The 27040-nt window shown below is 43.2% G+C and overlaps 1 protein-coding gene across 2 annotated transcripts; it reads right to left on the bottom strand.

Moving 5' to 3' along the window:
• Nucleotides 1-4018: 4018 nt before the first annotated feature.
• SH2D1A (SH2 domain containing 1A) lies at nt 4019-18518 on the bottom strand. Of its 2 annotated transcripts, XM_082061926.1 has the most exons (5): nt 18245-18518; nt 7251-7314; nt 4781-4916; nt 4438-4492; nt 4056-4151 (listed from the first exon to the last, which is right to left on the bottom strand). In XM_082061926.1, exons 1-4 carry the CDS (start codon nt 18379-18381, stop codon nt 4452-4454), a joined length of 378 nt encoding a protein of 125 aa, XP_081918052.1. In that variant the 5' UTR covers nt 18382-18518; the 3' UTR covers nt 4056-4151; nt 4438-4451. The 2 variants fall into 2 exon arrangements, with proteins under 2 accessions (XP_081918051.1, XP_081918052.1); XM_082061925.1 differs by having other exon boundaries at nt 4019-4492.
• Nucleotides 18519-27040: the final 8522 nt, after the last annotated feature.

Below are 27040 nucleotides of genomic sequence, written 5' to 3'. Positions count from 1 at the left end.
GAAAAAAAATTAAAATAAAATAAATAAAATAAAATAAAATAAAATAAAATAAAATAAAATAAAATAAAATAAAATAAAATAAAATAAAATAAAATAAAATAAAATTACCACTATTGCACACTATCCTGTAGCAAATACCTGCCATGAGAAATACGTGCTATATTTTTTATGACAGCCAAACAGTGTGTACATGTAATGTTTCCTTTGCTTTCATATTGATTTAGCAGATCTAGAACATTTCAAAGGTATAAATATATATATATAGATATCTATGTAGAACATAGCCAAATAAATATATATGACCTGGTCGACGTGCCGCTGGGTATTCCCACCTTACCTGCCTGCTCTGGGCTCCGGGTGCTGGGCGGACCCTCTCCCTGTGGTCAGTGTTGCGGGAAGCCGGGCCCAGTGGCTTAGGAGGGGTTTAGAGCAGGTCCTGGCTGAGCCTGAGCTGCTGGAGCTCGGCACATCCCGGCATGGGAGGATTTTTCCCTGTCGGACACTCACTGTTATTTTAAACCCGTACTCGATACAAAGCGTGACCAGGTCGAAGGCACCCTGGCTGTCAGAGGCGTCGCTCCTCGGCAGAAGCTGGGAACGATGGAGTCGGGCTCGCTGTGTGTGTCCGGGCATTTGTCACCTGCCGTTATTTGTCTAAGGAAACGTGTTTGACAATTTCCAGTTTTTCCTTAGATCTCGTGGTGGACTTTAGCCTTTTAATAAATGTTAGTATATCAGATCGTGTCCTTGACAATATTTTACTTGTATGAACCATGATAAAACATTAAAATCTTCATACTCTTCAGGCAGAAGTGTCAATAAACAAGAAAGAGAAGCATAGCATACGATATATGTCAAAGTAACGTTCCTTTTTAGCTTTCTCATCAACAGTAAAAATGTTTACAATGTATGCCAAGATCTTCAGTTTTTGTCTAACACCAGTTAGAGGTTCTGATCTTACAGAAATTGTGTTATAATGGCCTCAGCCTCGTTGCTAGGAAACAATAGATCCCAATTTTTTTATTCCTGCTCTAACTCCTGTGCTGAATAGTGACTGGATACTGTACAGGTTTATGTTATATGGCTGCAGTTAAATGGTCTGATGCATTTTGCTCTGGGTTTCAGACCAGAAGCATGCATTTTCTACAAGAACATCCCAGCAACACGCTGTAAATATTAAAAGTTAATATATTATGTGTCGATATTTGAAAAAGAAAGTACTTTGACTATTTCATTTTTTAAAAATAAAGGTGCAAACTGATGGGGTGTGATATTGTCTTTGTTTACACCGTGTATTTTGGGATATTTGGGTCATGTCAGTAATAAGTGCTTCCTTACAGTTAGATAAGGGCTTCAGACAATATTGGTTACCTCAGAAGCTGGAGGGCACGGGGTTGCTAGCAAGATTTAATCTTACGTCTCATTCACCAAAGTTCATGCATATTGCTCTGCAGGTTTCAGTGCAGGTGAAATCAGCCAGTTTCTGTGCACAGGCCATTACATTTCATCAGAACAAATGTGAGAGAGAGAAAAATAAATTCTGCTAAATGCCTTTGCGCTCCCAAGAACTGAGTGGGTGAAGTCAACAGGGTGGTAGGGGACAAGGAGCAAAGTTTAAGTACCTGCACGTTCTGTTTCTGTACAGCTGCCTCAAATAGATAGTGATGAATGACTGTGTGTATCAAAAGTACGCGCGTGAGGAAAAATGAAAAGCCCAGCACATGCAGCAGAGGGGAGGAGATGGTGAACCGGGGGCAGAGGGAATGTTTAAGGCTAAAGAAAAGGTTGCGTGGTGAAAAACAGATGGGAGCAACTGGGCTGGTAGTGAGGGCTGGGGTGGCAGAGCTGTGTTGGATGGGTGAGAAGGAAGCGAGGCCAAAGGGGTGCTCTGGTGGGAGAGATGGCAGAACAGGGAGGGCGGGGGCCGCGGAGCTAAAGCGGCTGTCAGAGCCGGGTGCAGCACCGGGGAACGGCGATGGGGCAGAGCAAGCACAGCAGCGACGGGCTGCGGCCCTGCACGGCTGCAGCTCAGCTGGGGATGGGAGAGGAGAGCCAGGTGATACAGACATTGCCTGAGAAATCATGCCCACAAAAAACAGCTGCTGCTCGCTAAAAGGTTGTGTAGCTCTTCACACCTAAGTCAATGCATGAAATCTATATAATCTCCATATTACTGTTCTCATAACCAAACACCGACTCCTTGTCCCAGAGATACCATGAACTTCTCTCTCTGTTTCCACCTTGTTTAAGCCTACAGCAATTCCAGACCCTTGGGTACCCAAAAGAAACAACACAAACAAGCCTCTATCTTAATAATTTACATCAGAAACTGAAACAACATTCTCAGTTTTAAAGAAAAATGGCATCTTCTGTCTTATTTTATGCATTTTTTAGAAGAACAATGCACTCCTGGAGTCAATCATATTCGAGCCAGTTATCCTCAGCTCGCTGCACCGCAGACACGCGGCTGCTGCTCCTGTGCCACAGGATTTGCACATGCAGCGGTGACAGCCTCAGCAGTCGCTTGAAGGCAATAGGACATTTCTGTAGGACACAGCCCCCCAGCAGAGTGCATCCACTACATCCCCAGCACGGTGCGATCAGGAGAGGCCAGGTCAGCCAGGAGTGGATGTGTAGGGACGTTGTGCTCCGCGCTGGCATTGGGCAGTTCAGCTCCTCCATGGGTGGCGTTTGCTAAATTATGTAACAATTAAAAAAAAACCAGCTTTTAAATATTTTATTAAAGAGCAAATCCTTCTGGCTCTGCCGCTGTATGGCACTATGTTAAGGTAAGAGCCTTGTTCCAACCAGTGAGCTTATGTAACAAGGAGGCGCAGAGCAACGCATGCCAGCATGGTGTAAAATCTGATATGACTAGTCAGGGGATGGAACTTTTCACTGCAAATGAAATCTGGCCTTCATTTAGCCAGAAACTGCCTAATGAACTAAAATTGTCACAACTTTGCAACAGTCTTACCCACTGGTCCCTCTTACAATGAGGCTGTTCATTTATTGCATTTATTCCAATTGCTGATTTACGACAAACATGTTGCGTGTTACAGAAAATGTTGTATTGCTTGCACTGTCTCATGCGCACACTCCGTCTTACACAAACACACAGAGCCACTCTTGGAGGAGGGAAAATAAATAAAAGAGAAAAAAATACGAGGGGAAAAAACAAAAAAGAAAAGTAAACGTCCCAGCCTTATCAAATGCTGCAGCCCCTTTAGTGCTGTCACTGTTCACATCCAGCTTGGCCATGTCTGCTGGAATTTGGGCTGGTTTGTTCTCCTGCGCCTGTAGCCTGATGTTTCTGGAAAAAGATTCTTTACCTCTTAGAAAACGCTTCCTTCCTTCCAAGCTGTGCAGAGGAAATTAGAAGTATAGGCACACAATATTTAACCAGAGCAAAAGGTGGCTATAGAATGTTCAGAGTTGTAGCTTTTTAAAAGATATGTTTTTGTAGCATTTTTGCAATCACTGTTATTCTTGTGCTTTGGAAAGGAGCGTGGGACAATCACCTTTTTTTGGATAGTCAGGACCATTTGTGCAGGTTGAAGCACAACTAACAGTGGCACAAACTTACCAGGCAGCCCAGCTGCGTCCCCTCGAGTGTGCACACACACACAGCCCGGCCCCACACCACATTCACACCCTGTGACTGCCCCACAGACACGGACTCTGCTGAAACACGCTGCTGCAGGACAGCCGGGCTGGTCAAGTGTTTCCTCCTGTCTGCCAGCTCAGGCAGGACAGGGTCACCGTGATTGCTAAACCCGCATCTAAAAGGCGAGTACTGGAGTTCCCGGGTAGCCGGGTGCTCACCCCAACAGCTGTCGGGCTCTGTGGAGTCAGGGCTCTCCTCCAGGAGCCCAGCAGCACACAAACACAAAGCAAAGCAGAGAAACCGTCATGCAAAAATAATTTATTTTTAAAAATTTTATGCAGGGGTGGTTTTTTTTCCAAGTATGGAGAATATCTAAAAGCAAAGAATGACGCTCTCTGCTGGTTTCCTCAATTACTCAGTGCAGCGCTTAAGCTTTTTGATCATTCTGTGCAAGCTATAAATTCTGTAGAGCCAGGCAGAGGTGGCCAGTGGGAAGTTGGTTAGTGGCATCCTCATGATGCCGCCTCCAGAATATCTTTAGGATCTGTATGAATGACAGACACAAAGCCCACCCAATGCAAAGACATCTTAACGTCATTTTCTTAAAGCTATAAAAGGGCACTTGCCCATTTCGGCATAAATACCAATTAGAACAAAGCGAAGAAGGGTCCAAAGTTAAGTAATGGGTGAAGTTTTGAGCTAGAAATTCTATGAAATACACATTTCTGCAAATGTTACAAGAAAACTCATGGAGTTGTATTAACTATCACATAAATTGTTCTGTTCTACTGCATGGACCAGAGACAGTGGGAGATATGGTTATGTCACACCTGGGGAAACATCTTCATGACGGCTGCAGGTGGAAGTTGTGGCCTTCATTTCTCCCTAAGAAAAATAATCACAAAGAAAGGTTGAAGACTGCAAGAAAATGGACAGATCAGAAGGTTTGTAGTACATTCAAAATCTGTTTCCTCATCACATTGACAGGCCTTATCTCTAATGAGCGCCTCGGTGCCAGCATTTCGATCCCACATTAACAAAGTTAGGGCATATTTTTGGCAATACCACCCTGCTGGCCAGTTCCTGTCAAAGAGGTGGATGAGTCCAAGCCCCCCCTGCTGTGATGGAAGCTCTGCTCAGCTGTGGCCAAGGCTCCCTCCACCCCGCAAGTACCTGAGGGGTATTTGGCTTTTGCACAGTTGATGATCGGGTGCTGCAGGTGCGTTACGATGCCTTGGTTGGGTTTCTGGAAGGCCGAAATGAGGTTGTGCACTTTCCGAAAGAGCCGCCGGTGGACCCCTGGTGCTGTCTGCGAAGCCAAAGGGCGAGAGGTGAAAGGGGATGCTGGGTTCTGAGCATCCGTGCAGGGCTCAGGGTGCTGGCACAAAAGCCTTCTCCTCAGAAATGCACACACCTCCCAAGGAAGAGCCAGCCCTTCACTTGGGCCCCCGATATGCTAACTTCAAATGAGCCAATGAGCCATACTGCTCTTCTTCCCCCAGGGCGTCACATCCTCCCTGCACTGAGAGCAGTTTCCAGCTATTAGGTGATATAAGGCTGGAAGAGGGATGATTTCTTAATCACTACAAGAGGAACCCAGAGCCTGCCGTGCTTATTAGGCAAATTCCCAAGTGGTCTTTCACTGTTTCTGCTTTATTACAGCCAGCGCTTAACCTCCAGACTGGGGTTTATTGGTAAGATCCTTCCAGCTGGGAAATACTAGTAAGACAGTCTAGAGAGCTGCCTGATAGAGCTACTGGGGAGGCGAGTCTTTACACCACCAAATTCAGGTTTGGACATGGCCTCTCCATGCCTGCCTTTCTCCAAGCATTCGATACTGTCTTATCTATTCATCGGGTATCCCTGTCTAACTCTTGTACAAAGGCAGCAGCAAAATGTTGCCTGTTTATTAAAAGTGGGAGTTTTCCTATCTTTCAACATTAGCATCTCTTCAAACACTGTGAAATGAAACTGTGTCTGCTTTTAATCAAAAATCCCACTTTTTCTGTTATATCCTTCAGGACATTGTTGTAACAACTCCTCCCCATCCAGCCATGGGCAGGAGTCCTGCCGGCACAGTCCCTCCCGAGGGACACTGCTCTCGCCCAGGCTGAGTCCAGCCCTGCCTGCACCGGCACCAGCCGCAGGCTTCGCACGGGCTGGGATTTCCCCAGCTGTGTTTTAGTTTCCCTGTCAAGTCCTTGAAAGACAGGTGAACCCGAGCTCGAACAGAGACTAACTAGCCCTTGGGAAGGGAACAGAGACAGAACAGCACCAGCTGCAGCTAGAGCCTGTTTTGGCCTTGGAGGCACATTTTGTAGGGATAAGTTGGATTTAGGCTACTGTTTCTAACAGCTGAGGTCAGCGTGGTCATAGCAACATTTACTCAAAGGTTTCAATTTTCTTAAAGAAAGGGATGGTATCATTGGGCTGTGCAGTCCTGTAGATGATGCATTGATAATCCTGGGCCTTCAGGACACCTATGCTGTGAAATACAGACAGGGTTTGCCTAAAATACAGTGAGGGAAAGCCCAAGACCCAGACATAGGAATCCATGTGGCGCTCATGGGGCAGGAGCTGTAGCAGGCCTGTGTAACCCTAGCGAAACCTCGCTGCGGATACTGACGTTAGCTGGGGCCGAGCAGGCTGCAGCCTCGCTCAGGGAATCATCCTGCACAGTGGGGTCCCTGGGGGTCCCGGCACCCCTCCTGAGGCACCAGTGCTTGCCCTGGCATGCTGGGTGCACTGCCACCCCGCCCCAAAATCCCTCCTGCTCAGGCCGTGCAAAGCTACAGGGTGTTCCTGGCGCCTTACAGGAATGACCGAGTGAATTCTTCCCGGGGACCATTCCCAAGGGGAACACAGACAATTATTTTCTCTGCAGTAATGGGAGTCACTTCTACTCCACAATCTGCTTCTAAGTAACCCCAGGAATCAGTCTTGTCTTCCAGAGCACTGCAACCACTTCATAATGGCCAAGGAATTATGCCTGTCTAGAAATCACTTAATGTTTGTAATCAGTGTTCATTAATGCGCAAACAGAAAGCTAATTATGAATTAATACACAGAGAACATCCAAAGAACAAGACTTTCATTAAAGAAACACAGGTTAGTATCCCAATTCCATCAACCTAAATAGTTGTCTGTATTGCAAACTGTGTTATTCTACAATTGATTTACTAGTTTCTTATCATCTGGGTGAAAATATATTTTGTATTGAGTTTTGGCTACCTTATCTAGGCTTTGCATCCATGATGAATTAATCTGGAGAGAAATTAACTTTAAAACACTGTAGATTGAAAATAATTTCCTTAAATATTCTGACATTAGTGGTGCGTGGGAGAGAAGGGAACTGATTGTGCTTGTCAAATTATAAAAACACAATATTTTTGCAATTTAAAATGATGCAAAATAATTCACTATTGCATTATGCAACAGCTGAAATGTAACAAGAAATTAATTTATGAGTTCAAGACTACCAGAAATGGCACCAAGACATCCTACTGATGGGCACACTCAAGATCGATTACCTTCAATGAAGATCACGCTATGCAGAAACAGGAATAATTTGAATATATTTCACTGAATCAAGGCAAACATCAGACAGAATGTAGAAATTTTTGGTAGAGAAAGAAGTACACACCTCAGCACTCCAGGACCCAGTTTCTGTCTTGGACACTCTGTAGGTATAAACATAACCCTGATGCCTGTGAATAAAAAAAATCAACAGTATTTATTACTCATTTCTACTGCCAGGTTTCACAAGAGGTGCACTCTGTTATGTCGGAGTCCGTTTATCTGCTAACCTTTCATTAATAATAAACTCACCCATAAAGGCACTAGGCAGATAAAAAACAAACTGAGACACAGGTCAGAAGCTCTGTGCAACCTACTGGGTTCTTTTTGGATGGGAGGGATTGGTCTGACTCAGATCTAGTTCAACAATACTCAGGTATTCTAGGCTAAGTGAAATTGCTTTCGTTCCTGCCTCAGCACTATTTTTCTTCCAGTGGCCTCCTTTTACTGACACACACCAGACATACTTTCCTTGGAAAAACAGGCGTATTATTGGCAGACAACATTACTGTTTGTGACTGATGTAAATGCAGATGTTCCCAGAAGCAATAGCATAAGCCTAATTTATTTGGAAAGCTAGACCCACAAAAGCCAGGTAAATTCTTCTTTGCCTTGCTTGTATGTTCCTAATTCTCAAATACTGATAAAGGCGAGTTATAAGAGTATGGAATCTTCCTTCTTTTTAAATCTGAGTCTTTTGAGCATAAGGAGCCATGCACTAATAACACAAAACATACTTGTGTCCAGAGTCAGCCAGTCTCTTACAAACTCAGCACAGTGAATGAATTACATGGCAGAGTATTATACCAATATCCAAAAATTTAACTCAGAAGCAGAGACAACTGATAGTAGTTCTGTGGGTGCAACATTGGATGGTATCAGATAAGAAAGACTGTATTTCATACTACACAGATTTATATGAATACACAGCAGGATTTTAGTTACTGTTCCCTTAAGAAAGCAGAAAAATACTGTATTTCTTTCCAATTATACATGGTATTATAGTAGTTACTACAAAATAGCAAAAACCATCAATGACACAGATACCGTATGATTGCAATTACTTACGCCCCGTGTCACGGCTCCTGGATAAATTCTTGTTAAAAAGTCATTACAGCAACCTCTGCAAAGCAGTGTCTGATATAATTTATCCAAGCAGGAAGTTGTTAACAGTTGTCACACTGCTGTAACCCCACGAGGTGGGAGCAAGAACGCCTGTCATGATTTGCGAGCTCTCCCCCAGCACTCGGCTCCCACTGTGGTTCAATACGGAGGCAGAAGACGCGAAGCCGTTCCCTCCTGTGGGGGCTGTGGGGACAAACTCCCTGTGCGGCAGCTGGGTCACTGTCCTCCTCCTCCTCAGATGTGGGGATAAGCCTACCCCAACCCCACGATCCCACCACAACTTCATCTACCTTTTCATGTCAACAAAAGGAGCATTTTCTCCAGAGACAAGACATCCTGTACTATCATGTCCTTTCTTAAAACCTCTGAGAGCTGTGCCTGTATTGTCAGCTTTTCGTGAGCAGCTGATGGTCACATTCATCTTTTCTTTGTAGAAATCACGAGGGGCTTTCCTGCACCTATATATGTAGCACAGCAGCCAATATATAGTTGCTGAAATTAGGATTTTATAGGCTGTAGTGTACTGGGAAACACCAGAGAGGTCTTGGCATTTTGTTCCCTCTCTTTGAAGTGGATGTCTGACCATCTCCATGGTAATTTTTTTTCAAGCCTCAAAACCAACAGAATCAGTATGTAAAAATCTAAAAACTCACTCTCTTGCCTCCTCTTTTTAATAATACACTGTGCATATTACCCATGCTTGTTCTTGTTTGTCCCAAAGCATTCCAACTGCTTCAATCTCTTTAAAATCTGATTTTTTCCACAAATGGCTCGGTTGTCCCGAAAGCTGCCATCTGGTGTTCCTTTCATCATTGTCTGTACCTGAGAGATTGCATGACTTGAAGTGGTCGAGGGGCTGGGGTGCTGCCCTGACTCTCAAATATCTGATGGCTTCCAGCACTCTGCCAGAAGGGTTTACTAAGCTGGACAAATTGAAAAATAGGGGTCAGATAAAGTAATATTCAGGGCCAAGGCAGGGTAAGGTATAAGACAGACGCCTACCCTGCATTTTTCAAAACATGCCACTGTAAAATATTTCAACCAAGCCCAGAGAAAGCACAAAGGATAGCTCAGATTAAAAACCCATGAGATACAGAAAAGAAGAACAAGAGTTTGGGAACATGGGCACATTGAGCACAGCATGGACCACAGGAGGGGTATGACATTGCTATCACAGCCTTGCAAGGGACAAAGTGAGAGCTCTCCACTCACCTGGCAAACGTACATTTTTTCTCAGAGGACAGAAGACCGAAAGGCCTGAAGGCGTGCACTGTGCTTAAGCTGACAAACACAACGTTGTAGTCTATTGTTGGCTCTGAAGCCATCAGTAAACACAGCTACTCCATAGAGGTGAGGTGGCCCAGGACCACCACACCTGCTTCTTCAAAGGAAAAGCACAAAGGAAGGCGGATGCATTTTGTTAAGAAGGTGAACAACTAGATCTTCCCACCTAACTGCTTTCCATTGGGTTTTTTGTTTCCACCAAATGAATTACAGCTCTCCTGATAAGCGCTCTCCCAACGAATATGATCTTATCAAAACTTTCTGTTAAGCAGCAGGAACTTACTTCATTACCACTTCAAAGTGCTTTTTGCCTTCTGTGTGTGAGTGACATGATTTTGATGAGCCAAATTCCCTTTACTGCTAGACAGGCACAGTCTCCTGTGAGAAAGGTTTTTATGATTTAAACCACCCAACTAACTGAGATCAGTGTGGGCTGAAGGAAGATCAAGGTGTTTTTCTTAAAACAAAAAGTAAATACAGAAGTTGAAATCGAGATTATATAGAACATTATCTTCCAAAGAGCAAAACACGTAAGAACGGTTCAAAAGCAGGTGAAAAGGTGCATTTACTGAAGCTTAGGTCTCAGGAGATAAGAAATTTCCCAGCCACCATGAGGGCCAGCTCAGTTTTCTACATTTTACTCAATTCATGGCAGGAAAAGACCTTTTAGTGTGACACAATGTCCCTATATGTGGTGTGGCCACACAGCTAAATCCAAAAACCTAGTGCCACGGGGCCTGGGCATGGCACTAGTCACTGGGAGTCTCTCACATCGCTCATGCTTTGAGGCCATTGCCTAGTGAGATGCAGTTCAAGTCCACCTCTCAGTGACATGAATTCCTCTCTCTGCTGAACAAAATCAACAGGAGATGGACACATGTCACTGAGAGAAGGATTTCAGTGAGCACTCTTGCAGTGACACTGGCTCACCACCATTCCTTGCGGGACGACCAGCTCCTGACGCCCAAAGACGGGCTCCCCCATCCCTTCATCTGACCCAGGGATGGCCACAAGCATCATTCACAATTACAAAACTCCTCGTTCCTGCCAGTGACGCCCAGGGGATGGGAGCAATCATGAATTAACAGCTTGATGAACAAAGCCATATAAATTTTTTATCAAAGGCAAAAAATGCCAAAATGCTGATGAGAAGTAGAAAACCTCTATTGCTGTAAGGACAGTGTTGGATAGCACTTACGAAAGAGTGTTTTGGTCACTGCCGATGATATTTTTTTGTCATCCCACTCATTTTTTCATTTCCATAACAAAGGATGTGTTATACCAGCTGGGAACTACGGTAACACTCTCTTTGTTGCAACACTATCACTGGGAAAACTTCCTTAAAGGAAAATCTAGAAAATGTTGCTATTACAGGAAACAGACTGCTTTATATTATAGGGTTTTTTCTTTATAGCTAGATAATTCCTCCCAAAGAGCAAAAAAGGCATCATTCACAGATGACATACTGAGGCAGCATCTGTCTACCTGTCCTCTCCACTCCTCCTTTTCAACTGTGATCAGACTTGTTAAAGCTGCATTTGCTTTAACAGGTGAATAATTACAATCTTCTGCACCATTGGAATAGCCAGAGGATATTAGCCGCATGCTGCAGATTAAAATTAAGCATGACATTTCAGCTGCACGGTATATTTTAAAACCATCTCCAAATGTTTTGTATCTCAGTTGGGAAATTTTATTAAACTAATTTGTATTCATTTCTGGGTCCAAAATGGAACAAATATAAAAGGAGAAAGCCAGAGAGACAGGGAAAGCCATGTCAGCGATAAATGACATCAATTTCTTCCTTTTTACATAGCTTTCTCCTCTGGTGTCTTTGCACTATACCAATCAGTTTTTCTTACCTGGTAGATTTGCATCCTCATCTTACTTGTAATTTCATTGTACAATATTGCTCGGTGGGAGCTCGTGGGGGACTCGGTACTTGGGCAGTGGGGTTCAGTGGCACGCAGCAGATAACGCACTGAGCAAGACAGGTCAGCCTGCAGTTCTGCCTTATCCACAGGGCTTGGATTCAGGTTGCAGACCAGCTCCTGAATGCTCGGTCAGAAGGACCAACCTCAGCCGTGTCCCAGTGGGCAGCCCTGGACTGGGAACACGGGCAATGACATGAACAGCACAGCACCTACAGGGGCGGAACGCGGTTTCCACAGAGCCAAACGTCCTGAGATCAGGGGAAGGCACATCAGGGCCTGGCAGCCCACGCCTCCACACCCGGGCTCAGCCAGGTCTCCCCTGCCCAGGGCACCCCTGGGCCCCCTGCGACAGAGGTGACAGCTGCCAAAAGATGGAACAGGCAACCCAGCCGACCACTTATTTGTCCTTTTTCTTTCTTTTTCTCTTTTAATTGTTATATTTCTGCTCGGTTTATTAATCGTGGAAAGGCTTGTTATTTGATGTAGGAGAAAATCCTATTTAAGCTTGTATCTCCGCACTGTGCCCCGGAATTTGCATTTTCTTGTTGACAGGCAGCCTGGTTCCTGCCTTATTTAGGTCTCAGACACACAATCAAGGTACAGCAACTTAGCAATTACCATCCATCAGCTAACTCAAGCTGAAGAAATAGCATTCACATTGAGATGATGGGCAAGATACAAGCTCTATGTCAGCAAGAGTGAATAAAACAGTTTAAACACCTGAAAAGCCCAACAGTTACTGTAGCTTAACTCACAGCAGGATTCTGTACATATCCACTTCATCTTACATGTCTGTCACTGATTTGCCTACTAACACTCTTTTTGTGACAAAAAATTTACCTGTGATACTGAATCTATAACTACACTAAGCTTACCATACTGCTATGGCACTATAAAGCAGACACACTATCTTGATTTTCTTTTCTCAAATTAACAGAAGCCTGAAAGAGCAAATCAGGTCTTGTGATGTGCCTCGGAATTTATGCACGGATTTCTGTGTGAGATTGTCAGCATCTTCACCACTTGAACACTCCTAACCATCAGTAGAAACGCTGCTGATTTACCTAATGAGCATGTAGCCTGTCTGAGCAAGGTTTTTATTGGTCTAATACAAGGTGATGCCAGCCAAAAGCAATGTCTCAAAGACTTTTTTTGTTTGGTTTTGGTTTTTTTCAAATTTGAAAATAAAATGAGAATTTATTTGAATCTGAGATGATAAATTACTTTATGGTGGGCCAGTAACTAAGCTTCATGAGTCACCGTGTCCTCCAGAATAGTAGTACCTCACAAGGCAAAAACTCATTAAATAAGGTTATCTGGTGAAATTTCACTCACTTTAGGCAAAACTCACAAGAACTGCAACACATTATACACTGTCAATAGCCCTGTAAATGTTACTGTTTCATATTTCTATGACATTTCTCAGTTTGTTAGGGAGTGATTCAGTGTAGCTCATTGTCACATTTCCCATTTCTCTCAGAGCAAGGTAGGCACGGTCTGACCGTAAAATCCCTGAACCTGAAATCACTGCTGCAACTTAATCCTCAAAACTTGAGCCTGCAAAACCAGAGTAGAGCTCATCTAGGATCTGTTGTCTAACGATTGTAGCCATTCTGCCATTTACATATTTGTTTAACGTAGTGATTTCCCACTGTTCAGGCTGTCTACCTTTCTAAAATCTTTCCAATAAAAGCCATTGGAATGTCTGAAAGCCACTAGCCAAGTTATTTTCAGCAAAGACGAAGCTCCTTCTGATTAGCTGAAATATTCACCTCAGTGGAATTTACCATTGGGCTGTACAAGACTTTTTTCAAAGCTGAAAATCATGTGTGATATTTACGACGACCTTGAATTGAGGGGCACCCCCTCAGAGAGAAGCTTTTGTTCCAAATTACGTTTTAAATTATGATGATTATTATGTGCAGTGTTATAATAAATGCAATTATTCTGCCATTTCTATCATCAAAACTATTACTTGTGAAACAAAAGAAATGCTAAGCTGGAGTTGGCTCGTGATCCTGTATTACACCTTCACGCTGTACAGCTGATGCATCTGCCGCATCAGAAAGTTTCGGCACGTTGCCTGAACTTGTGCACTGTGGTTATGGTGACAGAAAAAATAGCACACGTAAGATCTGATAGGACTGCAGCCTATCCCTGCTGCCATTACTGTTGCTTCAAGAGCTCTAAACAGCTTTCTATTCCGGCTTTTGATTATTTTCCACAAATTGAATGCAGCACAGTACATGAATCGCTGGTTTCAAACAAATGATCTGAACATACAGTTTGACGAGTATGTCATGTTTAGCTTACTTAAAGGTCTGAAACAACAACTAACATTCCAAGATTTTTCAAGTATATGAATTTTAAGACCCAAACTACAAATGTTTTATCTTTGCCCATTCAAGCGTGAGCTGCTTGTTTCTGCATGTGTGCTCATGTATCCGTAAAGGGAAGTGGTGCTTTTTGTACTCTCTGGCATTTTGTTTATGCATTTTTCAGGCACATTTTAAGAGGCTGCTTCTCAAACCTGCCACCGTTATTGTGTCCTGTGTCCCCCATTGACTTCATTAGGAGCGGTGTGCACAGAGGATTTCTGGGGGTGCTAAAAACGTCAAATGGGCTTTGAGCAAAGAGGAAACCAGCCCAGTAAAGGAAGCTCCCTGGATCAATCAGGTTATGGCACTAAAACCCTGGTGCACTGCAGGTAGTGTCTAACATGTTTACAGGTAAAACATGTACATTTTTTAAAGCATATGCATTTATTCTAGCACAGTTTTCAGGAACAGCAAAAATGTTCTTGCTTTTCAAAGCAACCCTAAAAAATTTCCAGGAAAAGATTGTGCTCCTCTGTTGACATGTTCAAAACATGACGAACACCTTAAAGTATATATTGTCAATTTAATAATAATATTCACACAACAAAGATCTTGGGAGCATCTGGTATTAAAAAACTTGGCCAAAATCTGCAGGCAGCACTTGTGTTTGTAAGAAGCCCACGGGACACCGTTGCAAATCAAAACCTTTCTAATCTTCCATGCATAGTTTGATTGTGGTCTTAAAATACTTGTGAAAGTGGGTTCTTTGTGCTTTGCCACAGCCACACCAGAAAACCTTCTGTCTTTGAAGCCTAGCAGGCATGCCACGTGCACACCATGACTTCGGACAGCAGAAAGCAGCATTCAAGGAAGATAAAGCAATACTTCAGGAGAAACAAATACGAGAGAAAGCAGAGTTTTCTAGCCAAACGCTCCACCAACAATATCCTGCCTGCCGCAGTTACCCAGCTCTGTAGGTCAGGTTTTATGCTACTACCTGTCTCTTTTATGCTTGCCTGTAAAAATCAGTGTCAGTCACAAGGGATTCTTGAAGTCTGTGACTCTTCTCCTTTTTAAAGGTCAGGGCTTCACTTTTTAATTGAAAAAGCAAAAGCTGAATGAGCCTGACCGTGAACACTGTTGCCCTTGTTACGTGTTTCAGCAAAGACTGGCCAAACATGTTAGGGCTTTTCAGGAGTGCTTGATGGGGAGGGGATGGTGGTAGTGGTGGCATTACAAATTTATTCAGTTTCTTGGAAAAAAAAGAGGCAATCTTTGAGCCTAATCAGTGCAGTGGCAACCACAGCACTTACTGATTACTGTACCTGGAGCTAAGAGGGCAGAGCAGCCACCTCTGTGAGTTCAAGCTGATCAGAGCATTGTCATCCAAATATTTCTTTAATGACTTACTTGATACATGTTGTTTTTCTCTCTATTAGAACGATGCTTTTTTATTATTATTTTTCCAACTCCCTTCTTCCTTCATGGTGAACAAAAAAATACCAACAACAAACCTAACCCTGAGAAGGCTTGAGTCTGGGAAGCTGGGGTGGTTTAGATTTGTTTTATTTTACTTCTCCAGGGAAGTGCAGGGAGAGGAGAAAGAAGACAGACAGAACATGTTTTGATTTTGGAAAACTGGACTGTTTTTCTCTTTTTCTTTTCTAAGAGCAATAGAAACATTGCTGTCAGCATGAAACAGTCTCACTTCTGTTAGAAATTGTCACTGGAAGGATGTAAAATCTTTTGTTTAGCTCTGATGCTTATTGCGATACATCTAATGTCTGACCCGCTTCATTGCTCATGTTTCAAAGATCAGTTTAGGACTTGCAGTAAATACATGTTATGCCTAATCTTGATATATCTAGGTATCCCAGAGTGATCTTTAGCACAGCTTCTGAACAGAAATGTAAATTTCTTAACAACTTTGTTATTCCTAATGATTTCCATTATTTATTTAGAAGGAAATATAGATAAAAAAAACAAATGAACAAACAAAAACACTGAGAAGTACTTAGTCTTTCCTCTATTTTCTTCTTCTTAAACAGTGAATACAGCAACTGCAGGTTTCCCTCTCAGTTTTTACCAAAGCCCTCATGCACATACACACTTTCTGCCATCCCTGTTCAGATGGTGGCGGAGGTGGGTCCACTGGTTTTATTTTGCCAAAGCAAGGCTTAGCATCCTCTGTTAATGCATATCTACATACCTTCCCTATTTGCTCCTCCAGTCTCTCCACTAAAGTGCTCTGCTTTGGGAAACTTTTGCCTGTTAAAGCACTTCTCTAGTTTATGGTCCACATTTCTTTAACTGTCATGGGTATCTTCAGTGTGAGACCACTTGCTGGTGTCGTTATGGTAACTGTCTCCAAAATTATTACATGATGTGTTGCTTACTGTATCTGCTATTTCTTACATAATGCTCTGAATTGAAATATTAAGTATCAAGGCTTAGCTCTAGCATTTTTCAGGTATCTTTCTGTCTATATCACATCATACTCATAATAACATTCTTCTTCATCTTGATTTATCCGAGATGCTATTGAAAATTTCCTTCATAAAAAATTGATTGAGGAGCTACATTCCACAAGAAGCCTGCATAACATTCATCCGTAATATTTTTTTGCTTTCCCCTCTTCGCTTATCATATACATGTTTGAATGCAACATAACATGAAGACAGGAGTGGCCCATAATTTCCAGAAGCAATTAGGTAGGGTTCCGTTCCTTACTGAAGTCGCTTTTCTTTTCCTCCAAACACCGCAGACCTTCATAGTTAGCAATTCTTTCTGTTGTTTTCTATTTTCATTTTATACATTTTATTTCATTCATGAAACTTCTTCTGAAGGACATAAATTACCACTAACACGGAAAAATATCCCAATTGATTGTGTGCAGATGAAAGACCTTGTTACATACCTACACTCTGATTTAGACTATGGTGGACTTCCAAAATTCTCTATTTTATTTGGCATTGTAACATTTTGCCTGACCCTTTCTCTAATGTCTTAGTGTTTCACCTGCACTGAATGACTTCCGAGCATTAAGAAGATATATCACCGTTTCCTCTCACAGCTATTTAAAAAATATTCTGCTTTTATTGCCTATTCCCATCACAGGAATCATAGCACTCCTTACCTCTTGCTATGTCTGTTCTACTTTTCATTTAACTCAAAATGCTTATTTCCCATTTTTCAGCTAGCTGTTAAGGTATTTGTCAGCCTAGCTTGGTTCACCTTCCAGTTTCATGAGAGAAAAAAGAACACATCTTCTGCCACAAAGATCCTCCCTGAAAACAAGGTTGTGTATTTCTGGATTGCCTATAACATTCCTGCATGCCTCCATTTACTAGTCTACAACAGGGGAATGATAATGCTTACTCAGGGCTTAATTACATAGTGTTGGAAATGTATTCAAGACATTTGGGGACCTGACCTAGGACTCTTCTCCCTCTTGTGGTTTCCTGCCAGGTACCTAAGTGCCCTCTGTTAGCTAATTTCTTCATGGTCCTAAACCAGTTTTCTCTTGGATTCCTTCTCCCACTGAAGTAAAGCACAAGTGTCTGTTTAGCCTTGGTAGACACATCTTTGTTCTTTTAGTACAATGGCATTTCTTTGTGTAGTGTTACCTCTCAGGACATCCAAGACCTCTGGTTTTGCCAAAAGTAAGGTAACTAAATTACTGCATTAAAATGAGGTCCTATGACTATAAGGTACCCCAGGTGCCTCAGGAAAACCTCTCTACCCTCTCTCTGACAGACCAGCCCATCAAATTTTGTTGCTTTCACCCTAATTGATGAAACATTAGCACTCACCCATCAGTAATTCATGTTCTTTACTGGTAGTTTAATCCAAGACAAATGGCTTGTGGGACACACAGCCTGCCCAAGAGCACCAGGAAGCAAAGGCATGTTCTGGATGGCAGCAATCCATGCTACCCTTCCCAATGACAGAGGACAATGTGGATGTTGCTAAGCAAACCCACGAGCACATTTAAGAAGCAGAAGGCAGCGGGCAGAAAGCAAGATTATGCAGCACAAAGAGGCAGTGCATGTCATTCCAAGCCAAGTTGCCTGGCTCTTCCCCACAACACCTCGCTTGTCCTTCCTATGTGCTCCAGACCTGCTTTCTCTTTTTGTTTTATGCCTGGAGGAAGCATGGGCTCTGCAAGGCAAAACCTGCTTCTCTTCATGCTGCAAAGGACCCCACAACACTTATGCACACCCTAAGTCAAGGCAAAGGAACCAAAAGTCTCATGCATCTGCAAATGATAATATCAGGACATATTTTGCCACTGTTAGGTGGGAACATCCCATACTGTGGATGTGAAGGTTGGAAATCAGCTATCACCGTCCCAGCACCCCTCTCCCAGCCCGCAGTGGCGCGGGGCCGGCCGCACTCACAGCACGCAGAGGCAGTAGGCTCCCGGGATGCTCTCGCTGTCCCGCAGCAGGTAGCTGCCATCGGTGCCCGCAGCCAAGAGCAGCTTCTCCCCAGCCTCGCGGGTGATGCCCCCGTGGTAGATGGGCAGCGCATCCATGCTGGGGCGGTCACCAGCTCTCCCTGCACACGGCGCTGCCTCCGACTGCTCCTCAGCTGTGCGCTCCCCTCAGCATCTCCGTCTCTGTGGCAGATGTAAACAGGATGTGTTCACACCTCTGAAGCCTCCACACGGGGCAAGACAGCACTGAGGGAAGTGTGGAACGAGCGCAGCTTTTTTGTGTTTTATTTTTTCCTTTACCCCTTTTTGTTTTCCTCTTTCGTGGTCTGTAACATCCTCACGGCATCGCGGCTCAAACACAGAGGTGACATTTCACAGCCCACCCTCACCCATGCTGCTCCCGGCGCAGCAGGAGCGTGACATGACGCAGTACACGATGGCTGTGGGGCAATGACCACGCTGGGTCAGGGCAGGGAGGCCAGGACCATGGCGCCATTGTCAGCGGTTGCCACACGTGCTTGTCTCCTCTAGCATTAACCCAAGTGGGTACAAGAAGGGCGAAGCATGACCTGAATCCCTGCAAAGCAGGGATTATTTTTTAACCTCCTATTTTTAAAACCCCCAGGGGCAAGAAAGCAGAGAAAACAAGGCGGCGGCACTGTCCCTGCCCCGCCAGGCCACTCACCTCGGGCTGCGGGTGCTGAGCACAGCCCCTGATCCACGGTGGCTGGTCCAGTGCCTACAGATGCAAGCCCCCAGCTAATTTACCTCACGACCAGTTGCTCTAGTGGTGTTTAATCACTGCCCATGTCAGCGGTGCTCATTGTTTCTGCTTGGAGGCAGGCAACAGCCTTGGCACAGGCAAGGAGGCCCCTCACATCCTTCCTGGCACCATCGGTGCCGCTGCCGCCTTTGTGAGGTGCACGAGTGGGCAGCCAAAATCCAGATTTGTCTGAAAAAGCTATTTCTCTCACCTGCTGTGGTCACAGACATTTCCTCAGTACGCTTGTCACTTGAAAGCTCCCACACGCTCATGCATGCAAAAGGATCTGTTTGGAAACAAGCTGAAAGTGTGCTTTTATACCACAAAGATATTTCCATCCATGGAATAACCGAGCACGTTTCCTGGCGCTGAGTGGCACTGCACGACAGTGACAAGGTAGTGCTGCCACTGCCACCATGGCCATCGAGACAGACCCTGCGAGTTGCAGCGGCCTCAGGGCTGAATTCATCCCTGGTGCGAGGCCGCTGTGCTCCCCAGTGAGCCACGCTCTCACACCCAGCTGTACGAGTAATAACTCACTAAAATACAGCAATAAGTATAGGTCGTCCTTATGACTGATTAGTTTTAAATTGAGTTTGCTAGTAAGACGGGGCAGAATGAAATCATCTCACCCAGGTGCTCACAGAATCCCATGTCCTGGCTGAAGTTAAGGAACTGAGTGAAAAAATAGCTGTCTAGAAACACACATCTCAGGAACAAAGATTAAATTAAAACCCACCAAAAATAAGGGCTCCTCTTTTTAAGTTTCAATCACTCAAACTGTTTTCTTTTGATCATTTCCCAGGGTGTATTTCAGCTCTGACCTTTAATATAGTTTTGGCTTGAAAATATTTTTTTCAAGCTACGGGGTATTTCAGAAAGATGGACCCGACTTCAAAGAAGTATTTCTTTGAAATCGGGTCCATCTTTTTGAATCACCCTGTAGCTTTAGCTTTTCCTTTTTCCGACCAGTGAGTCACAGGGTAGCTGGTGTATGGGGCACTGCACCAAAGTCACTGATGGCAACGCTGCAGCTTTTGGAGGCACCAGGAGCCTCTTTCCCTGCAGAGACCCCAGCTGAGAAAGCAGCAGAAAACCTCAGCTGAAGAGGGACTGAAAACTTCCACCACCGTGTTTAATGCTTTTCTGTTTTATTACACAGGCGTTCATTACCCTGTTTACGTGAACCTGGGGACTCGGCTATCACACTTAGTTTTTTTAAACCGGTTGTTAAGGTATTTGCACAAAAAAAGGTAGAGCTGGTAGAGGCTACTGCAAATGTGATTAATGGGGAGGGCGACAAGGTGTAAGCAAAGCACTGCTCCCTCAGCAAACCGCTGCCTATTGCTTCTTTTCCAAACTACCTGTACTCTTGGGGATTTCATCTAGCTTTCCCATTTCTGAACTTATTCTCAATATTAATAGCTGATTTCACAAAAAATATCTATGTAGTCAGCTGGAGCAGAAAAACAACCAGAATAACCCAGTTCTGTAGATCTCATTGTCCCACTCATCAGATTTCAACTAAAGCATAGGTGGAAAATCATAAACCTTTTGACTATGAGATGCTCTCTTAGTAAGGGAATCACATTAGCAGGCCATCCTGCATACTCCCAGCACTTTGGTGAAGCAGTGTCTATTACTGTAAAAGAGCTATAAACACTGATTTGTGGATGAGGAAACCATAAAACTCCAGGTACTTTACCCCAAAGACCAAGCTTCCATACCAATCCCTTTCTGGCCACACTGACTAGGGGACATGCAGCTTTTAAGAAGTAATGGAAATGCTGGATTTTGGCACAAGGGACATTAAGCAAACATTGGGGCACCAAGCAGGATAAACCACATGGAAGGACAGAGGTGCTTCCTGAGCTGAGAAGAGAGAAACCGAGACACCGCTGGCACAGCTCTGCACCACACCACCCAGGCTGTTTGGACTTAGTCCCTGTTGCCTTCCACTGAAAAGAGTCATTTCTTCAATCATCCTGAGCCTTGCCCTGTAGGATTCTGGACATTTCTCTTGGGTTTTTTTTGAAGAGTATTCAGCATATTCTGGACACCACAGTTTTGTGCCTTCCCTAAATCAGTCCAGCAAGCAGTCCCTGCAGTATACTGTAAAAAATTTATCTAAAAAATGCATGAAGGAAAGGAAGCACTTAAAAGTGCTCTGAAGTATTTGGTCATGAAAAACAGGCTTAGAAAGATAGGCCTGCATAGACCTCTTGGGTCATCAAGTCTACTTCTCTGCTATCTTAGCCAAACACATCATATAATCCCTTTCAGAAACTCATTATCCTCCGTCTTAAAAGTAGCTTGGGGTTTTTTGTTGTTGTTGTTGTTGTTTCCACTGTTCTCACTGGAAAGCAATTGCAGAACATCACTATTCTGTTGTTTGGAAACCTGCTACCAATTTCCATCCAAAATTTATTCATGACCAATTTATACTCATTTGTTCTTGTGCCAATGTTGTCTTTTAGTTTAAATAGATGTTTTCTCTTCCTAGAGCTTATGTCCATGTGGTATTTATAGCGGCCTCCCTCAGCCTTCATTTTGCCAAACTCCTCTCCCACTTAAGGCTCTCCCTTCCCATGGCCACTCTAACCATATTTTTCAGTAGCTTCCCAAAAGTGAAGTGAATCATTTGTGAATAGCGTGCACCACCCTGGCTGATTTCGAACATGTGCCTCATACACAGTTACCAGCATTTCATTACCCTGGTGAAAATATCTTGTTCCATGTCTTTGCTCTCCTTATTCTTTTCTCACCTCTGAGCATCCAGGTACAATATTATAGAAACCTGGTTAACAAGACCCAGATGCATGAACTTGCACTCAAATCCTTTTCTATTTCATCCAATTTATCCTATCCTGCTCCTCAAGGTCACTCAGTTCTGCCTAAATGAGAGTTTTATTCATCTCTGCAGTGACAGTACCTCCCTCCCTTATGCCACCAGTAAATTCCATTAGCACATGCTTATTTTTTATGGGATCATCATTAATAAAAACATTCAATAATATCACGCCCCAGACTGACACTTGGGAAGCTTGTCTACCTTCCCTCAGTACTGATCTTCTCCTCCTACTACTCACTTTCTTATTCACTTTTCTCCCATTTTAGCTAATAATTTCACACATGGCACTGTAGCAAATGCTGTATTCAAGTTTAGGTCATTTGCTCTAAGAACTTCCTTTGTCTAGAAAAATAAATTATGATGATATTTCAGGCACCGGAACTTGCTGAAGTACCTGAGAAGTGGAGGTAGGGGAGAAAAAATGAAATTGCCTTAAGTTTCTTTTGCCTGATTTGGGCTGGTTTTCATTTTCAGATGAGCTACTTCATTCATCCCTAGCGATGACATTTTCATACATTGTTGAATTTTATAACAATTCTGAATATAACACTAATGAAAAAGAATCATTAAAATTCTTGGATATTGTTATTTGACTGAAAATAAGAATGACCTTCAGGACCTTTATGAAATTGATGCTACTGCAGAACCGTTATAGGAAGGCCTTGTATAAAGGGCTATAAAGCAAGATAGAAAGTAAAATACCTGTATTGATAGTTTTGCTGATACAGCAGTGTTATCATAAACACCATCCCTGTAGAAGTACTGACAAAGTAGCTTCAAAATCAGCAGCTATTGCAATGGTTTTGAAAAAATATTTAACTGGCAATATGCCACATTAAAACACAGCTAACTTTAAATATTATTTTCATTATTTCATGTCACTTTCATTTTTAGTGTAATCTAACAAAATATTCAGAACGACCGTACAGAATAATATTTACAGACAGAGACTTGCTATTCATAGAAGAAAGTAATGCTGAGATTCAGTAAAATGTTGGGTATACTACAGAGTAGCTGCAGAGTCATCATTGTCATGTTTCCCTTTTGAGCTGAAATGAAAGAAGTTGGAAAAAGCAGGCTACAATTATCAAATGTGTTATAGTGGCTATAATAAATAAGGTTTGGATGCAGGTGCAGATCCCAGCATTATACTCCAGGATACATACATCATTCAGATCTCATTCTCTTTGAGAAAGGCCAACCTGTAAGACTAGGCTACCACAGAACTGCTCAAATGTTTGGGTAGGTGTGAGGGCAGTTGCAAATCCAGGCTTTTGGCCCCTTCAGATTAGATACATAGTACAGGGAAAATGTCATTTCCTCAGAATATCAAGTCCTCAAGTGGCACATTAGCTACTGTGCTCAGAACTTGAAAAAAGTAAATGTTCTCATCACCCAGAAATTGGGTGGTTGGTGCCATCGATCAGATTTGTTTCTGGGGGAGGACTGAGAGTACAAAAGGTTATGGACCTTTATGAATGAAACTCATTACACTCATCGACATTTGCATTCTGAGCACAGGTATATACACATGTACCATAAATGACGACATTTCACTGAACTTTTAGAATATTATTTCCTCTGTGTGGTCTCACTGCTTACCTGTGCAGTTGTTTTGAATGCTTTGTGAGTGAGATAACACTAAAATTGAAAGCTACATACTATGGTGAAATTCATATAAAAAGTTATCTGTGTTTTAATGCGGTTTCTTTTACCGGCTAATATTTTGTATTTCTTTCTCCAGAAGCCTTGCAACAGCTGGCTATTTTGCAGGTGCATGTGCATTACTGAGCAGAGATGCCATCTGCGATAATGTCAGCGTAAGCAGAACTGCTCACAGAAGCTTGCACCTTTTTATTTTCTGCTATTACTCTTTCAACAACCCTTTCCTGTAAAATTCAGCCATGCACAGGTAGTCATAAGCATTAGGCACACAGCTGCTGTGGGAACCAGGACCTCCGTGTCTTTGTGATTTAACTGAATCAGCTTCAAAGCTGACAGGACTAAATCCTATGATGACGCTCTCAGGGTGGAGCAAGTGTCCCAGATGCAGTTCTTCTTGGTACATTCCTGTGTGAGCAAGTCTGGAGTCAAATTTAAGCCTTGAAAACTAGATTTACACACAACACACGCACAGTAGTTAAAACTGACTTGCTGACATCCCACCCAAGTTCCTAGCAGATATTTATCTGAATTACAACAGCACCATGTAATTAGGCATAAATAACGGCCTTTGTTCTGGAGGGGAGGAAAGTTTATCAGTTCTGAACCATATGCAATTGCGTGTCTAATCTCTGCCTGCAATTATTTCAAATGCACATCCAGATGATAACATTTGTATTCATTCTGAGATTCACTGAGTTTGAGGCCAGAAGGAATCATTATACCATCTGGCCTGACCTCCTGGATATCACAGGCCATTACATTTCCCCAATTACCTCTATATTGAGCCCTGTAACATGTGTTTGACTAAAGCATAACTACTTTTGACTAAAGCTTATCTCCCAGAAAGGCATCTATTCTTGATTTGAAGCCATCAAGAGGAGAGAATCCACTACTTTGTGGGTACTTTGTTCCAATGGCTAATCACACTCACTATTAAAAATGTAGGTCATGTTTCCAATTTGAATTTGTCTGGCTCCAGACTCCATCCACTGGATCTCGTTATACTTTTCAGAGTTAAGTTAAAAGCCCTTTGGTACCCATTATTTTTTCCCTGTGTAAGTGTTTATTCTCTAGAGTCAAGTCGCCTCTCAAATATTTTGTTCTGTTTTTTTCTAATAGGCTTCACTGAACTCTGAAAACTCAGAGAATAATGTGTTTTCTCTGGTCTTTTTTGTCTGCGCTTTTATTTTACCTGATATCTATTTCAGCGGTGCCCAGCCCCTTGTTGTGGTGCTGGCGATGCAGACAAGGATCGCAGGAGTCCCCGCTGCCCTGGAAGTGCACACTGAGTTGCTTTCCTGTTACCAACCTCTGGTCTATAACAAATTCTCTCCTTCCCAGTACACAATTGGAGGGTGAGGCAAACAACACTGTGCTGAAGTTTCATAAATACAGAATTCAGCATGTACCGTTTGATCTCAAGGGGACCTGTTTATTGATACATCCAGGTTTCCTTTATGACTGTGCTCACCGCCTCATCCCGTACTGTCGATTTGTGGTGATGCACAAACTGCTTCACCCAAAACCAAATACTGTTGATGGCAAAATAAAAATGCACTGTGTGCATGTTCCTGTTTCCAGCTGGAGTTTCCAGCATTTTGAGACTCCAATCATAAGTCTACCTATAACAGCACAAAGAGAAAATATACCGATAGATTTTTAAAATAACATATAACTTTTAGGTGGTTTAATAACCAGGTTTAAACTAAACATTAGAGCAAGTAGTTCAGTACAGCCCTGCATGTATTCTCTCATTGCACTAAGGAGAGATTTTTCATTTCATAAGTCTTTCAGAATCTATTGCAGTGACGTTACGTTGGTCTCAGTACAGAGAAATACACACACATGCGTACTTCTACCCGGAGTATTTTGTATGGAAAGCACACTGGCAGCGGAACTCACTGAATGCTCATTTCACTAACCAGGCTGTCAGCAAAACAAACAGACATGATCTCAATAGGAAAAAAGAACATGTTTGGTTATCTGGTTATGCTAGTTGTTCTTTGAAAGCTTTGCCTTCATATTTTGGGCACAGATTGCTTTTCTGGCCTACAACACCAACTTCAGCAGCAAGAAAATTACACTTCTGTCCTAAAAGAACCCAAAAAAAACCAAACAAACCCAGAACTGAAGATGTTTGTGTCCAAACACACACATGTATATGTGGTGCTTATGCATTTTAAAATACCTGTGCATATTACATCTCTCTTTTTTTCTTTTTTTTTTTTTTCTGACAGATCCTGTAAAATGCCCTCATTAAGCTTTATTTTTTGCCACTGATGAAAGACTGGAATAGAGTTGCTTTGGTTCAGCCAGGAAAGAAAACTTGCATTGAAGTCAATGCCAGGCTGTACATCAGATCATAAGCTACACTGACAGTAAAATGACTCGTAGTTCCAATCCTGCTCTGACTGAACTCGGCAGCAGAGCCGTCCTGCTCGTAGCAAGGGTGAGAGCAGCTGAAGCGTCTCTCGGCAGACAACAGGAAGCGCGTGTTTTTGGAGAGCAGTGATCTTTAGGCAAGGACTACCCAGCACGTGATTCTGGTTAGACCCTTCCTGCGGCTCATAGCATAGCTGAGCCAAACCCTGCAGATCTGGCATCTCCAAGCGGCGCAGTGAAAGTCTGTGGGTGGACTAAACCCACGTCCTTTTCATTTCATTATTGATTGCAGAACAAATCAAATACAGTGAGAGAAAACAGCAAAAGAAATTGAGCTGGTTAAGACAACAACATTTACATGCCAAGAGAGGCTCTGACTCCTTGTATCACTATCACAGTTCTGTGCATTTAAGGCCATTCCCTAAGGCAGATGTGGGTTTTTCAAAGGTTAGAAGCTCAGCAGATGATGTCTGGGTCATGCAGAGGATTCACACAACTCGAGGTCACTGCTTTCAACCCACACCAGATGGGTACCTCTGAGAGCCAGCACTCTCACACCAGTGCCTGCAGCGACCCGTCTCCCCCTTGGCTGGCATGCCTTGGCAGTCCCGTTGGTTACGAAGCCGCGTCCCAAGCATGGCTGAACCTTCTGTGTCCGGGTCGAGGTGACCCAGAAGGACAGGATGAGGAAGAAGACTGCATGTGGTGGCTTGCTACTCTATTTTAAGAGAAATAAAATTGCCTCACACACCAAGACACAAAGCTTGCAAGGCTGAAAGGAAAGCCTTTGCCTCCCTTGGTGGATCTCTTGACCCATGGGTTATACCCAAGTCGAGGTGGCAATGGTCAGTAGGGAGCAGAAAAAAGCTTGAGGCATCAAAGATGTTATCCTGCCTAGTGTCAAAGGAGAAGTTTTATTTGGAGATGAAACTTGCTGCGTGACTTGGCATAACATAGCCATGAAAGGTTGCTAGTAGGTCTACATGAGATGGGTCCCGAGTCCCAGCCAGGGTAAGGAGTTCCTTGTGAGGCTGCTGGCCCTGTGGGACTGCCTCCTAAAAAACAACTATAATGTACTTCACACTTGAGTCTTGTTT

Source organism: Streptopelia decaocto (genome assembly GCF_964273445.1).
Source record: "Streptopelia decaocto genome assembly, chromosome: 10".
NCBI lineage: Eukaryota > Metazoa > Chordata > Aves > Columbiformes > Columbidae > Streptopelia > Streptopelia decaocto.
The sequence above is the reverse complement of the archived record's forward strand: the minus strand, read 5'-3'. Positions and strand labels throughout refer to the sequence as shown.

Coding starts and splice junctions, on each gene's coding strand:
- SH2D1A (XM_082061925.1), bottom strand. CDS start 18,381: ATGGATGCGCTGCCCATCTACCACGGGGGCATCACCCGCGAGGCTGGG. Junction 7,315..18,244: donor GCCTACTGCCTCTGCGTGCT/GTGAGTGCGGCC, acceptor TTTTATTCACAG/GCATCAGGGTTATGTTTATA. Junction 4,493..4,780: donor AAAAGCCAAATACCCCTCAG/GTACTTGCGGGG, acceptor TATTTTTCTTAG/GGAGAAATGAAGGCCACAAC.